We start from the raw sequence: 17,185 nt of genomic DNA, 5'->3' as shown, positions 1-17,185 counted from the left end.
CCTTTCAGAGGGACATTGGAGACAGATCGGGGGTGTCCCAGTCCTCTGTGAGTCGTGCGCTCCCTTATCATCAAAACTCTCATCAGTTTATCATCCATGGTACATCAGATTCCCATAAACCGCTGTCCAACAAGTACAGATTAAGAGGGACTTTCATCCCGTGGCTGGACTGCCAATCGTAATTGGAGCACGAGACATATACGCATCAAAGCCCCCGTGCTGTCGTGGAGCGCACTGAGCTGAAGACCAGGTGGGTGTGTCTCCATACTTCGTTCATGGCGCAATATTGCCATGAACGAGGGTCTCCACCTGAACCAGCCCAGGCAGACCAGAAGGTGTGGTGCCAGAAGACCCCCCTCATGGACCGCCCCATCAAAGTGCCATCATGATGAGGCAACAACTGATTGCACGGCTTTAGTTGCAGTCATGGAGCGCCTGGCCATGGCGAGACGTTTTTTTTAAGCCATTTTCATATCAAACCATTTATTTTTTTATTTCGGTGACATTATGAACTACAGGTGACATGGTATTAACAGCACTCGTAATAACTTCCCATTTCTTGGCTTTAGCAGGTCCCGTAATTCCACTGCTGACACTGCTAAATGACAGATTTCCCTTTCTGGATCTCTGAAAGCAGAACTTCAGTCTCAGAGCCCCTAAAGTTGTTCTTTTTGCGCCTTGATGCCATTCTCATGACTCAACACTTCCTGGCACAGGAGAGAGGAAGCACAGCCTTATATGGTATAATTTGGGCGTGGAGTATGCAAATCTACTATCCTCGTGCACGTGAACTTAGATACGCACGAGTGGGATTCATCATTTATGCAGGTCGTTTACACACTTTTTCCGAAGTTAAGAGCGCTTGTTGAATCTGACGTGGCGTGTTCGTACGAGACCTTCTTACAAAAAAAGTGAGAGAATTTTAGAATAAAAATACGAAAATGTTCTTGCATGAGGCCCATTGATTGAAAAATATGTTTTGCTACGGATAAGGTGAAATGAAATAAAAACAAAGACAGCTGAGGTTTAGGAAGGCTGTTTAAAGGACAGGATAGGTTCTGTTTCTCATGAGAGTTCTCTTCAAGTGTGTTATTGTGAATTGTCTAGGCGGGAGTCGGAGAGGAGAAACCATTCATTGGCCCGTCACGCCGACATCCTGGCAGCTGTGGAGACACGCCTTTCACTGCTCAATATGACCTTCATGAAATATGTCGACTCCAACCTCTGCTGCTTCATCCCTGGAAAGGTTAGCTCAACCACTAACAGCAGGCTACATCCACAAAAGCTACATGTCAACACTGATTTGGTCCCATGTTGTAATCCTTTTGGAGTCTAAGGAGAGAAGGTTCAGGATTAAGAGCGGATTTATCTTCCAAATTTCCATCTTTAGTTCAATCACAGGCTTGTGTTGTTCTGCAGGAAGCAGGTGGAACACACCAAGCATGTGTAAATGACAGCAGAAATCAAATGAGAGCTCATCCCCAGCAGCAGATCTTTGGCTGTTAAGAACATGTGTGAACAAAGGAAAAGTCCAAACCAAAGCTTTTGCCCTCCCACATGAACACAGCTCTACTCCTAAGATTCCCAAAGATGAGGTGATTGTCCACAGCAGTTCCCTGTGGCTCTCCTGTGCTGGGGACCACCTTTCCACCCTCCCACCGTCTGTTTGTAAGGCAGCCAATGATCCGGGTGGCTGTGCAGGCATCCACCTGTGATTTTTACAGCTTCTTACACAACAGATACAGGTGTAGGTGTATGTATTCAAATGCGTGTGCACACGTGACTGTGTGTGTACATGTATGTGTGAAAGTATGTATGTTTGTATGGGTTCCTAGGTGTATACAGATGTATGTGTGTGTATTTGTTTGATGTTGAGCAGATGGCTGGTCAGCAGCCATCACCTAAACTTTTTTATGGTTGTTGTTGTTCTTTTTCCATTTCTTTTTTGGTTGGACACTTATCATAATTTAATCTGTAAAATGATAATTGAAAAAGGGGTAGACAACATAAGTTTGCTTCTTTCTGCCCCCTTTCATTCAGCATTTGCATTATTGTTTCTTTTTGGTTTTGTTTTAACTTTTGAATAAGAGGATCCTAAGAGGATCCTAAGATGATCCGTTTTCTCCCACATTAGCACATACAGGAACTTGGGACCACGGCCCTCATCTCCTGGAACCATTTCAGCTCCTTCTCCTCAGCTGGGTCTGTTCTGGGTTCCATAGGAACACATCTGACGGAGGTGTTTGATGGTCGGTAGCTCCGCCCCTTGGGTGGTCGGTAGCCCCGCCCCTTGTCATGTTGTCAGGCTGAAATGTTTCCTCATACGACACGGACACAACCTTGGCGTGTTTAATAAGTTAAACCTCCACGTGGTCTCCTTTGTCTGCGGCGCTCTGCTCTCCTTCCTTCATGAAACCAAGAAGTATGGCCTGCGCTCCATCCTTCGTCTCCTGACTCTCTCTGTGAGCTCTTCCAGCCTCCATGTTAGACGCCCCATGTGATTGTCCATGATTAATATCACCATCATGCAGACCATGAACACGGTGGCCTCCCCGCTCTCCATGTTAGCTTCTTGGTGGTGTTTTTTCTTCTCTCCTTACTTTTACCGGGTTTTGTTTTGTTCTGTTTTGTTGTTGAATGTGGCGCTAAAGTAACACGTCGCTGTCGCAGACGGCTGCGCAGCATCAGTCCCGACCTGATCCGACTCATGTGGGAATGCAAACTGAAACAGTTCCGCTGGGGAAGGACAGCTATCAGAACGAAATTCGAAAAGGACCGTTCTTAGAACGGCGTTCTTGGAACGGTGTTGTCCGAAAGCGGCTAATGATAGCCTAACAAACTGTATAACTGACAACATTAACTTCTGTGTGGAAAACACTGCACCCACCAGGACAGGGTTGGATTAACCCTGACATAAAGGCTCTACTAAAGGAGAAGAAGAGGGCCTTTAGGTCAGGAAATAAGGATGAGCTGAAGGCTGTGTAGAGACTGTTGAGAAGGAAGATCAGAGAGGGGAAAAACTCCTACAAGAGGAAGATGGAGGAACAGCTGCAGCAGGAAAACACAAGGGGAGTCTGGAGAGGCCTGAAAACCATCTCTGGCTTCAAGAAACCTGTCTCCTAAATGGTGGGGGACCAGAGGTGGGTAAATGACCTGAACATGTTCTTCAACATATTTGATCACCCATCTGCCCCCCCTCCCCCGGCCCAGTCCGCCATGGTGCAGCCCCCCTTCTCTGCACCCAAAGCTCACGGCCCTTGCTCCTCCCTCACCTCCACCTTTCACTCCACAACACTCAGCTCACAGCCACCCTCACCCACACCCTCCCGGCTCCAACCTGTCCTTCACAACAACCCAGGTGAGAAACCCCCTCCAGAAGATCAAAGCAAGGAAAGCCACAGGTCCAGACGGCATCGGTTCCAGGTTCCTCAAGTCCTGCGCAGATCAGCTGTGTGGGATTGTTGAACACATGTTCAACCTGAGCCTGAAGCTGGGGAGGGTACCACAGCTGTGGAAAACACCCTGTGTGGTACCTGTGCCCAAGACCCCACACCCCAAGGACTTCAGCAGCTACAGGCCGGTGGCACTAACATCCCACCTGATGAAGACCCTGGAGCAGATCCACTGCAGTTTGCCTACCAGCCTGGAATTGGAGTGGACGACGCTGTGATCTTCCTCCAACATCGAGCTCTCTCTCACCTGCAGAAACCTGGAAGTTCTGTGAGGATCATGTTCTTTGATTTCTCCAGTGCTTTCAACACCATACAACCTGCACTTCTGAGGGACAAGCTGGAGAACCCCAGGTGGACCACCACCTCACATACTGGATTTTGGAGTACCTCACCGAACGTCCACAGTATGTGAGGAACCGGGAGTGTGTGTCCGATGTAGCCGTCTCCAGCACAGGAGCCCCACAGGGAACACAACTGGCTCCGTTCCTCTTAACCCTTTATAGTGCAGACTTTTATTACAACACCACCACTTGTCACCTTCAGAAGTTCTCCGATGACTCTGCAATCGTTGGCCTCATCACTAATGAGGACGACAAGGAGTACAGAGAACTTACGCAGGACTTTGTGGACTGGTGCCAGCCGAACCGCCTCCAGATCAACGAGGGGAAAACTAAAGAGCTGGTGGTGGATTTCCGCAGGCGATCATTCAGACCCCCGACACCAGTGAACATCCAGGAAACGGACATTGAGATGGTGACATCTTATAGTACCTGGGGGTTCATCTGAACAATAAACTGGACTGGACTCACAACACAACTGCTCTCTATAAGAAAGGCCAGAGCAGACTATCTGCTCAGGAGACTGAGGTCTTTGGAGTGCAGGGGGCTCTCCTGAAGACCTTCTATGACTCTGTGGTGGCATCAGCCATCTTTTATGGAGCGGTCTGCTGGGGGAGCAGCATCTCAACGGCTGACAGGAAGAGACTTGATGAACTGATCAAGAAGGCCAGCTCTGTCCTGGGATGCCCCCTCGACTCAGTGGAGGTGGAGTCGGTCGTCCAATAACTGGAATGTTGGCGGTTCGATTCCCACTCTCGCCACTCAAAAAGATTGGTGAAACTGACAGCTGGAGGTGTCCATGAGCAAGGCACCATACCCTCGCTTTGAATGGCTGCCCACCACTCCAGTGTATGGCATCTGTCTCTGAGTGTGAGACCCTGTGCATGTGTGTGTCAAAAGGTGCCAACCTGGATGGGTTCAAAGCAGAGGAGAAATTTCATGTGTATGACTGTATGCATTACAATAAATCTGATCTTAATCTTAATCTAAGGTGGCAGGAGACAGGAGGATGATGCCTAACTGTCATCCATGTTGGAGAATGACCCCCACCCCATGCAGGAGACTGTAACAGCTCTGGAGAGCTCCTTCAGTGACAGACTGCTTCACCCAAAGTGCTGTCGCAGGTCCTTCCTGCCTGCATCTGTCAGAGTTCACAACCAGCAGTGCTCCCAGTAGACCACACACTCACCAAGGCTCAGTGGTTAGAGTCGGTCGTCCAATAACCGGAAGGTTGGCGGTTTGATTCCCACTCTCGCCACTCAAAAAAGACTGGTGGAACTGATAGCTGGAGGGGTGTCAGTCCACCTCCTTGTCACGGCTGAGGTGCCCTTGAGCAAGGCACCGTACCCCCATGCTCCCCGGGCGCTGAATGGCTGCCCACCGCTCCAGGTTGGCATCTGTCTCTGAGTGTGAGACCCTGTGCATGTGTGTGTCAACAGGTGCCAACCTGGATGGGTTAAAAGCAGAGGACAAATTTCGTGTCTATGCATGTATGCATGACCAATAAATCTGATCTTAATCTTAATCTATGTGCAATATGGAGTTATTACATCCATGCGCAATAATATACCAACCAGAAATATTTCCAATGTGCAATGGTGTAAATTAAAAAACTGTATTGCAGTACATATGTATGTTCTATATTCTATATTGTTTATATTGTTATTTAGATTTTTTATGATTTTGTTCTTTTTATTTATTTTTTTATCTCTTGCTGCTGCAACATAACAGTTTCCCCACTGTGGGACGAGTAAAGGAATTCTTGTTGTTGCTGCACAGTGGGTGTGTAGCTGGAGGTGAGGAGAACCAGACAGTGGTCTGATTTTCCTCATGGACGATGGGCAGAGGAGCTCTCTTACAATTGCAAAGAAGAAGAAATTGGGGCCTCCCAACAAATGAAGTTATCACTGCTGCCATGTCAGCATTGCTAAAACAAAAAGAACAAGCACAGATATGTTTATGAGAGCTGCATTCCACTTAAAGAAAGTTCTGCTTTTGCACAGGTTTTAAAACTAACTAGGACAATACAGCCCTCATTAATACACCTGAGACTAACACCATATATTTAATTATTTTCACATCTTATGCAATTCATATTGTCATTGCAATATTCAACAATAATAATGCACATGTATGTTTTCCTAAAAACGCACAGCCCTAGAAAAGATCCAGTGTTTTATGAGGTATTGACTTGGATGGCCTTCCTATGGACCCTAAGCAACAGCATAACTCTTCAATGTTTTTGAAATGCACCAAAACAAAGTTATTAATGTTGCTATGGATCTATGCAGAGACTGCTGGGTGTTGTGTCAGCTGTTCATGATGGGATTATTTGAGAGAGCGCTGATAGTTTTCTGGGCTTTCAGAAAGTGTTGTGGAGAAATTAGAGTCGAATCCCGCGTTGGTCAGCCGTCCATTGGGGAGTTTATTGAACAAACCGTCACAGCAAATGTGCATACAGAATGTACAAAATGTCCACCGTCTTCATACTGTGAACCAACTTTATACTGGTTTAATCATAACATGCATGCGTCATCCGGACTCAATCTCTTTCTGCGACGCCGAGCGTCTGCCCTAAATGTAAACAGCCCATACTACCTTTTACCCATATTCATATGAACCAGTCAACAAGGCCCAGGATGTAACTAGGCCAGAAGTCATGAGCATGTCATGACATCCTTCTCCCACATAGTCCCCCCTGAAATCACTTATCAGTGATTTAATAAAGAAATAATCTAAAATGAAAGAAAATCATCCCACATAGTTAATTAAGAATTAATTAACATAATCAACACTAAATTATTCTAATAATTCTACAATATCAATCAACGGGACCATTTTGAATAAATGAAGAGGAATATACATATGCGTGTACTCGAATCACATTAAATGATTAAATTAAATTACACGATATTGAATTCAACAACACTACAAGTTTTACATCACACTTGTCCACTGTTCGCAGTGCATAGGTGCGAAAAACCCACCGGCTGCTACTTTCGTAACTCATGTTCTTATCTTGGGAAAATTCACCTACGGCCCCCCCCACTGGCGACCGACCACTTTACCAAGGTCGCACTCCGAACAGTTGACTAACACAACTGGCAATGCACATATCAGTGATCAGTTTTGATTGATAATACACATAGACTGAATACACCACCTTCAAATCAGTTAATCACCGTTTTGTATCGAGTACAACACATAAAATTATGGATTATCACACAACAATAGTAATAAAATGCAATGTAATGCAGCTCCTCCAGTCCCGTCCCATCTCCCGTACTCTGGTGTCATCTGCTCCTGGCCGAACATCCGTCCGGCTGGGTCTGGAACTGCTAAGCTAACTCTGGGAGGAGAGGTCGCCAGTACGTCACTCCCAATCAAAGAGATCTTCAGCATCTCTTCTCCCTGTCAGACTATACTTGGTTCCACACTCGAGGAAAGAAACTTGTGAACCGTCCGTTGATAACCTTCATTCGTTGACCCGCTCTCCCATGCGTTGGTCCTCAGACCTGGTCTCGCATGGTCATCTGCCTCCAGATTCCTTCCCCTGTTTGTTTGAACATCACTTGCAGCACACACCTTCTCAGAATGGGTATAATGCAACACACCAATAGGGAAACCATCCTCACTATCAACAATATTGCTATTCCCGCCTTAACTGTCATCGCTCCCCTTTCTCCCAAAATCCCAAACAGACCAGTCCACCACCGTTCACCTCCACCAGCATCACACGTCAGCTCCTCTCTCCGTTCTCTGATCTTCTTCACGGCCGTTGTAAACGTTCCATCAGCTGCAGTGTTCCCGGGTATAAATGTACAACATTTTCCCCAACCATCTGGCAAACACCATTTTCCCTTCTAATATCCATTCTAAAACTTGTCTGTTCTACCAAGCCATCATACTCGTCTCATGTAGTTGTTCTCCAAAGCCTGCAAACCCTTCACTCGTGTAGCTAAGAATCCTCTGTTGGTTGTGTTATATGTAATTAATCCACTCCCCATTTTGTTAATTGTGATCCACTGCAAACCAGCCTCAAATCCAGCTGCAACCTCCCTGCGTGCTTTGAGCTCAAAGGAATCCCTCTCGGCTGTCATATTGCATCCAAGTAAACGTGCTTATCCCTGATGTAGCCATCACTAGATCTTTTAACTCTCCCTTTTTCCACATCCAAACCTCGCATCTCGTTTACCTTGTCATACACTAACACAACCGATGTATTCATCCTCACCAGTGCCCAAAGACCTATCCACCTGTTGGGTAGCACATTTAACAAAACATGATCTCCACACATCCAGTAACTCTCAGCTACTGGGTGTGTCTGATCCCCAAAAAGATATAGAGTTAAAATGATCATTTCTATATTTTCACAATTCGATCCAAATAAATAAATCCTAATAAATATTGGTTCCATTCAACAGTAGTATTACCTACGTGAGTTCCAAAAGCATTCAAACTCACCATCGTAATCTACTCTATAATCAGTGGGAGGCCCATCCTGTGATGTACTCAGATTAAATTCAGCACAAGAAGACTCAAATTTTTGGCCCTCCCTTATTTTGAAAACAATTCCGTAATTTATTTGGCCCAAACATCAATCTGCATTTAATACCACACATAGGAAACAATAACCATTTATCCTCTTCCGATGTGAACCTACCTTCTCTGCATTCCTGTTGCTGGACCACCGCACAGTCCCTGAAGGTGTGTGGCTCTGGAACAACAACAGGCAATGCTCCTGGAGCGTCTGCGCATATGAGACACTCTGTCGCTGTCAGTTCTCTCGTAGTGTACCATGCCCATCTATACCACGTATCCTGTGCTGCCTTAACCCATTTTCCACAGTTACACTGTTTTCCTGACTCCACCTGTGCATGTACACTCCGTCTGTTCTTGGATTAACATGATTATTCTATCCTGTAGTGCTAATGGTATCAAATCCCCCTAGACTTCCCCAAAAAATCTTTCTATTCTTACAACCATTGTGAACAACTACTTCTGACCCGATCTGACATGATCTTACCAGATTGCCCCTTTGTTGTGGCGTCCGGAGGCGGTGATTTGGTCGTCTCCTCCTCCGGACCCATGATCCACACTTCCTCACACTTACCCCTACTTACTCATCCTTCCTCACACTTCCTCACCCTTTATTCCCACGTACTTAAATTCAAGCAGCAGATACCTCTTTCACGACTAGCTCTAGTGTGAATTGCTGGCAAAGTCTGTGGCGTGGCATGGTCTGAGTGGGTGTGTATTGTTGCATCATACTCATCTGACCCAGGCTGGCTACTTCCCTGCGGGGTGGCTTCATCACGGGACCCTTCCAGCCTCTCCTGTCTGCGGGATCCCGTCCAACATCTCCAGGCTTCGTTCTCCTGAGCCCATGCTGTCGGCCAACACCCATACCTGGATGCTCACAGTGTCAGAAATCTTAACCTCTTCCTTTTGTTCATCCATTCCCTCGGACTTAACTCCGTCTGTGTCTTTAGTTCGAACCTTAGTGCAGTGATTCAAATGGTACCATGTGTTGCTACCTTCCACTTGAACTGCCGTCGGCGTTGCTCGCACCATTGTGTACGGTCCTTTCCGTCTTGGCTCAAGCCACTTCCTCCGGAACACTTTGATGTGCACCTGGTCGCCTGGCACCACTGGCCTCTCAACCAGCTGTTCGAGACCTGAGTCTCTGGACTCCTCCTGTAGATAGATTGTTCTGTGGATTGCAGTTAGTTGCTTCATGTACGCTGTCCACTCTGTTTGCACCTGCTCAAGTGGGGGCTGAGGTGCCGGCATGGGTCGACCCGTTAGCATTTTATGCGGTGTTAGTGCGTGACTCTATGAGTCTGCATAGGACATCTCATTAGTGCAAGCAGCAAAGCATCTAGTTTAGTTCAGTTGAAGCACAGATTCAATTCAATTTCACTTTCCAGGTTCCTTTGATCCTCTCAACCATCCCTTGACTCTGTGGATGATAAACGGCCCCACAGCGCTGCTTGATTCGCAGCTGCTGCAGAATGCCTCTTGCACTTTTATAAACAAACACTTAACCATTATTTGAGCTAATCTCTGATGGAATGACAAACAGATGAATCAATTCTCTTACCAAAAAAAATTTACGACTATTTATCCAATATGTATGACCAATATCCTTGTGATGGCGCGACATCTGGCTCCAGTAACACCATTGGTGCCAAAACAGCAAGCTGGCACTTTGATGCTACTTTCGCTGCTTCATCAGCCGCGTTATTACCTTTACCAACCATTTTGTTACCTCTACGATTATTTGACACTGTATCACTGCCAATTTTCAATTTTGATGACTGCAATCCGCTCCTTCATTTGGACCTCCTGTCGCACTGGACTTCCGTCTGACCTCCTGAACCCTCTCTGCTTCCAAACCGCTTCCAACAAATAGCAAATATCATGAGCATATGCAGAATCTGTGTATACATTCGTAACCTTACCTTTCACCAGTCAACATGCTTCCGTTAGTGCCTTCAGTTCAGCCAACTGTGCCGAACATGGCCGTTCACACTTCTCAGCTTTCACCGTCACAAAGTTTTCCACCTTCCTGTTTCATAACTGCAAAACCTGCATGATTACCCAAATGATCTCACAACATGAACCATGCACAACATAAGTGACATCAGCCTGAACAAGTGGAGTTGCTCCTAAGTCAGGTCTCAGTTTAATGTATCTCACAGCTTCTGACACACGCTCATGTGGTTCTCCTTCAAACTCACGTGGAATGACATCTGCAGGATCCGATGTAGTACACTTCTGTATTCTCACATCTGGACGTGTCAAAAGATGCACAACCTGCAAACATCCTGTCCGAGTCACAACATACCTACTCTGATTTATTAGTTCTGAAATCTTATGGTTTTTATTGGAGACATATAAGAAAAATGGCTTCTAGACTAGTGTTGGCCGTTTTGGATGACTTTTGCTAATTTCGTTTCAACTTTTCAAAGGCTAACTTAGCCTCGGTTGTCCTCTCCAGTTGTGCTTTCAACCTTTGATCTTTGGATCTTTCATGATTCCTTCCAGAGGAAGCGCATTTTATTGCATAATCCTCCCAAAAGAAGATCATACTTGTTGTATTTTAACTTTACTTATTTATTCATTTGTTATTTATTTATTTATTTTGGACATGGCGCTTTTCTTACTCCCTCCAAGTGGGATGGAGAGATACCAATAATTCCCTATGGGCTAAATAGATACTCTAATTTAGGCTATCAATGCTAAAATTTAAATTAGAAACTTTGTTCCGTTCAAATTTTAGAACTTCGTAATAGTGGCACATTTAAATTTTAAATTCAGAAACTTTGTTTTGTTGTGTCCTAGTAACAGTGACCTATTTAAATTCAAGTTTTAGAAACTTAGTAGTCGTGACACATTTAACTTAAAAACTTTGTTTTGTTTTGTAGTGATGACACACCTGAGGGTGGTTTTTAAACCCTTTTGAGTACGTCTGATGTAAGTGTACTTCTTACCTCTATATGTCAATGCAAACCAACACTGGGATTCCTCTGCCAGAGGAACGCCACGGACCCGCCGGGCCACCCGCTCCGCCCCGCAGGGACTGGCCACGGCCCTGCCGAACACCCGGGCCTCTCGGTGCTCTCGGACAGCTGTAAACAAAGTGTCCCCTCTCGCCACAGGCCCAACATGCCCCCGAGGACCTTCGTCCTCCAGGTGCACCTCTTCTTGACCCTTGACAGGGTCGACGATGGACTTGCCCCTGTGATGGCTGTTCAGCGGCCCCCGCTGTTATGGCCTCATTTCGTACTTCTTGCTTCGCTTGCAGTTCTTCTAACTGCAACCGTGCAAGTTCCCTTTGCATATCCTTCTCCTGCTCCTTCCGTTTCAGTTCTTTTCTGTATTTGTTTACTGCATGCACCACGTGGTCTCGGAATTGTCCATGTGACATTGAATTCAACCCCACCACATCCTCCAGCCGCCCCTGAACTGGGGCAGGCAGAGCCTCTTTGATGGAAACTCTGAACAATGTCACCCAAGCTGGGCTCTTCTCGATTTCTCCCTCAGACTCTTGTCTCCATTTCTTCAATTGTTGTGCAATGTACACAGCCGGACTCTCTGTTCCTGACAGTGGCTCCCCCTTAAATGCTTCGAGGTCCACTCCCACAGGAAACTCAGCTCGTAACGCTCTCCAGAGTGCAGCTCGATATGCATTAAAGTCAGTTCCATCAGCTCGGTGGCTCAACATCCAGTCATTCTCACTGTGTCTCAAAATGCCCTCCATGGTAGAAGTTCCAAAACACAGTGCCCACACTGCCTTAATGTGTCCCACAGTCAACAGTTTATGCACAGTCTCTTGTTCAAAAGCTCTTATCCATCTACTTGCACCTGTGTGAATGTCCGGCAGTCTGGCAACCAGCCCCCCTAGGTCGAGCGTCTGCCACGGCACATACTGTCCCTGCGTCATTTCTACCAAACTCGGTGCTGACGCTGCTGGACTCTTATGTTCTCCAGAAGATGCCTTTTGAACTGGAGGTGCCAGTTCTGGTGATTTTTGATATTGTGGGAGCTGTCCCCTTGCCTGATCTGAATTACAGATGGCGTCTGGCTCAGGAGCTCCATGACTGCTTGATGTAGCTATTTGTGGTTCTGGACGTTCATGAGATATTTTGTGATCTTTTATTTCAGAATCTCCTTGTATGTTTGCTGCTCCTGGCAGTGTTGGATATAGCTCTGCATTTTCAAAGAAATGTAAAACTTTTAATTCAAGCTCTCTCTTTTCCTGTCTCTTTTTGCTTTTGTCCTTTGGTTTGTAGGCTTTAATCCTTTGTTCCATAATCTTACAGGTAGTTACATTGAAAGTGCCACCTTTTGGCCAGGGTGAGACGTTATTTTTTGTTCGTTTTTCCCATTTTAGAGATATCTTTTTAATATCTTTGGAATGTTCAGGATGTTTGGCGCTAATGGTTATTGTTGGTGTCACATCCATTGTTTCAACTAGTTAGCTCCCTTCTATCGACTTTTGACTTTTCCTTTTTATTTACTTATCTATTTTCTAAATTTTCCTTATTTATTATTCGTATTCCCCCTTTTTTTTTTTTTTTTTTTTTTTTGAATGTCAATTTAAATTAACTAATTATTTAACTCTAATCCATGCTAATTTAATGCTCGGCTAAATTTAGCTTAGATGCAGCTAATTATTGGATTGGATATTGTCAATGCTAATGTTAAGGTTAGCCTATGTTAGCTCTGAAAGCTCATGCTCTAGGTTGTTTTTTTTTTTTTTTAAATTGAACCAATGTTAATTCAATGTTAGGCTAATTTAGCTTCTTGACTTCTAACCAATGCCAATTGCTGTTAGCTTCCCAGCTGTTGCTAATAAATGCCAACCCATTGCTAATTAAGATTTAAATCAATATTTGCCTTATTGCTATTGCTAATCAATGCTAATTGTCTTTCTGATCAATGCTAATTATGGCTAACGAAATGCTAACAAATGCTACTAATGCTAACCAATGCTAACTATTGCTAATCAATGCTACTTATTGCTAATCAATACTAGCTTCCTTGTTGACCAATGCTAATTGAATGCTAATTATGCTATTCAACGCTAGTGATTGCTAATCAATGCTCGTTATTGCTAATCAATACTATTGATTGCTAATCAACGCTAATCAATGCTAAACAATGCTAATTATTGCTAATCAATACTTCCTGTATTACTAATGCTACCCAATGTTAATTTATTGCTAATCAAAAGCTCAGTTAATGCTTACTCTGTTTGAAGTGACTCAGGCTTAAGGCGTTGCCCCAACTTTTGCTCACATCCGGATGTTGCCGATCCAATCCACACACAATGTCCTCCACCAATCCAGATGATCCAATGTACGTCACAGCTACGTCAATTCTGACCAATGAAATAAAAATTTTTTTTTTTTTTTGACCAATGAAATCTAAACACACCTCTAAATATATCTCCAATGAAACACGTCTGAGACACATAACTACTAACCAATAAAATATGAACACACCTCTAAGCCTGCCTCCAATGAACCACGTGAATTTCTAACCAACCAAATATGAACACACCATTACATCTACTTCCTAGACTGTTATTAACTCCTCCCAAGCATAACAATTGAACCAGACATAACAATTGAACCACACCCCAACTCAAAATGGCGTTTGTCACACTTTTTGTTACAAGTTAAGAAAAAGGAGGAAATACAAACTTTCAGCTGGACAGAGAAGAAATACAATTTAACACAGAAATAACAGTTGCACTATTCTTCACCTCAAAATGGCATTTGTTAAGAAAGAGAAAGAAATACAATTTAACACGCTGTGGACAGGGAAACTACAAATCAAAAGATACAGAAACAATGCATAAGCGAAAAACTTTCTTTATCAGGAATGTCACATTCACGTCGAACGACGTGATGAATCGATGGCCTAAGGACAGAAACTCTCCCTTAGGAATTGCGAAACCAACATTTACTCGACTGATAACAACTCTGCAATTAGCACATTACCTAAATAAAACTAATAATTATTACAGTTCAACCATAAAGTGCCCCTGGAAGACACAAGGAAAGAAAATGCGGTCACACACGAACATTTGCAGCAGCAGAAAACTGTCAAGGACAAACCACGCTCCTTCACACCAGCCTCGTGAACGCGCAGCACTCTCTGTCCCCCTGAAAGCCAAAACACCTTCACTCGCCTGTTGAGAATAGAACTTTAGAAACTTAACACCAATCACAGCAGTATTCAATAATTCAATAATAACAAGATGCACTCAACGAAAATACAGAGTCTTAAAGAAATAAACACTCAGCGTTTAAAAATCACAGCTCTTCACTGTAACAACCCCTTATTTCAACAAACTATCAATGCGGCAATTATAACAATTAAGCAAATTATAACAATGAAGCAAATTATAACAATGAAGCAAATCTGAGTTTAACTTAAAATACTACGAATACTCAAAAGTCAAGGGATGATATGAGTCAGAACTTTTCCTTTTCTTCTTTTTTTTTTAGATTCACATAAAACAGCAGGATTTCACACACATTGACAGACAACAGAGACCGGTCACACACACTCACACCAAGTCAGTCGATCAAAGTTTTGTCAGTCACCGTTCAAATCTTCACATTTTTAAATTATCAATTTCTTTCATTTAGACTTAATTTTTCAGGAGATGTTGGTGTCGGCAATATATGGAATACAAAATGTGTTTTCCCTACAAGCCTTGTGATATGGTCTCTGACCAAAGCAACAGATGCTGACGTGTATTTATCAGCTTCGCTGTGACCTCTTAATAAAAATCTCCTGTGGTCAATACATAACCGAATTTGAATTTTCTTCTCAAAATGTCTTTATACTGAGGTCTCGGATAACTCCAAAGAGTTCTAAGCAGATATATAAAATGATATAAACATATATACTTAAAATGTGCCCGTATAGAACTGGAATTGACTTTTTCGGAGTTTTCTTGAACTGCTCTTTTGATTCCACCTTCAAACTTTTATGTTCGCAAGTCAATCAATTACCAGCATTCGTCTACTCCTTGACTAGTGAGAATAATTTTCACATATATTAATGACTAATGCGAACCATAGTCCCACGGTAGCCCGAACCCCCCATGCATAAAAGGTCGGCCGTTGGCTCTATGACATCACTATGAACGAGTGATTTCCACTCTGCCCGCTCTAAAAGCGTATCCGCTATTCCAGTTTAAACTCATCGATTTATTCCCTGCCCGAGCATTAGCGACTAGTCTTCCTTAATTACAAAAATACAACAACACAAGCCAGACCAACTGACCACAGCTGTCTGCTTTACAACTCACATCAGCTACTGTTTACCCAATTTTTATCCCAATTCACACATATGGCTCCTCTTGGCCCAAAATTTCCCAAACAATTTCAACAGCCCCCCTGCGCAGAGGAAAGCAATGGAAGAGCTTACCGAATGCAGGATCCGTCTCTCTCCTGTGTTCTTTTAAATTTGGGGAAGCCGGAAGAAGCCGTCAGCTGTGCTCCACTAACCGAGATCAACTGCGTAATGGTAGGAACAAAATCCCACCTGCCGGCTTGTTACAGCCGATGTCGGTTGTCGGGGCACGGAGGACACGCTCCGCCGGGATCCAGATGCAAACTCTCACGAATTCGGGGTCACCATTATGTTGTGGAGAAATTAGAGTCGAATCCCGCGTTGGTCAGCCGTCCATTGGGGAGTTTATTGAACAAACTGTCACAGCAAATATGCATACAGAATGTACAAAATGTCCACCGTCTTCATACTGTGAACCAACTTTATACTGGTTTAATCATAACATGCATGCGTCATCCGGACTCAATCTCTTTCTGCGACGCCGAGCGTCTGCCCTAAATGTAAACAGCCCATACTACCTTTTACCCATATTCATATGAACCAGTCAACAAGGCCCAGGATGTAAATAGGCCAGAAGTCATGAGCATGTCATGACATCCTTCTCCCACAAAAGGAGCTCTAAGGCATCTAGGGCCTCTCCAGTTACCCCGCCCCACTTTAGATGCTTCTTATCGCTGATGAAAAGGTCCTGGAAGAGCTGCTGCAGAATCGCTTCCTGTGGCTGGAACATGCACAGAGGTGTCAGGCACATTCATTTCTTGGTGTTTTTGCTTTTTAACAGCTTATCTGAAAGAGCATATTGGAATCCCTTGTGTGTGTGATGTATATCACTAAAAGCAATCTTTGTTATTACATAGACATGTTTCAGAAAAGTTTGACAGGCACTGACAGAATTTCTCAGACCTGGCCAAGAGAGGCCCCATTGAGACATCCAGAATATGAAGCCACTGCTAGTATTTCTCTTGTGTGTTGTCTGGTTGTCTTATTCCATGTGCCTCTGTGTGTTATCAGGTGATAGATGAGATTTACCGTGTGCTGCGCTACGTGAACTCCACCCGAGCCCCCCAGCGAGCTCACGAGGTTCTCCAGGAGTTGAGGGATATCTCCTCTATGGCCATGGAGTACTTTGATGAGAAGATTGTTCCCATTCTGAAGAAGAAGCTGCCAGGGACGGATCTGTCCGGCCGCCTCATTGGCTCTGCCCCAGGTCATTTTCCACATGTTGCCCATAAAAGTGCTCTTAAAGAGTTAGTAAGAAGAATGCAGCCTGCAGGGAGCTGAATGCATAAATTAGCTGCTGATTAAGCATTGAGAAATACAAAGTGTGTCCCTAGTTTCCAACATGAACAACCAATGCAGTAAAAATGGAGTGTTTATGAGTAGACCATGCATGAAGCTCTGGCTGTTTCACAAAGCAAACGTCTTGGCTCTGATAAAGTTCCCATGTGTTTATACTTTCTCACTTTAACGCCGTTCCACATAGTTTAGTAGACACAGGTGATCCAACCTGCAGGG

General features: G+C 44.3%; 1 protein-coding gene across 2 annotated transcripts in view; it reads left to right on the top strand.

The window, feature by feature from the left end:
- fbxo28 (F-box protein 28) overlaps positions 1–17,185 on the top strand; it is a 42,955-nt gene that overhangs the window by 18,670 nt on the left and 7,100 nt on the right. For both annotated transcript variants that reach the window (XR_012772807.1, XM_075482539.1), the window contains exons 3-4: positions 1,108–1,246; positions 16,682–16,877. Coding sequence is in view for 1 of the 2 variants with exons in the window: in XM_075482539.1 (XP_075338654.1) it covers positions 1,108–1,246; positions 16,682–16,877 (335 nt within the window). In the remaining variant the exon portion in view is untranslated. The remainder of the gene's footprint in view (positions 1–1,107; positions 1,247–16,681; positions 16,878–17,185) is intronic.

This window comes from Odontesthes bonariensis, chromosome 2 (assembly GCF_027942865.1).
Source record: "Odontesthes bonariensis isolate fOdoBon6 chromosome 2, fOdoBon6.hap1, whole genome shotgun sequence".
Lineage (NCBI taxonomy): Eukaryota > Metazoa > Chordata > Actinopteri > Atheriniformes > Atherinopsidae > Odontesthes > Odontesthes bonariensis.
This window is presented reverse-complemented; position numbering and strand designations above follow the sequence as displayed.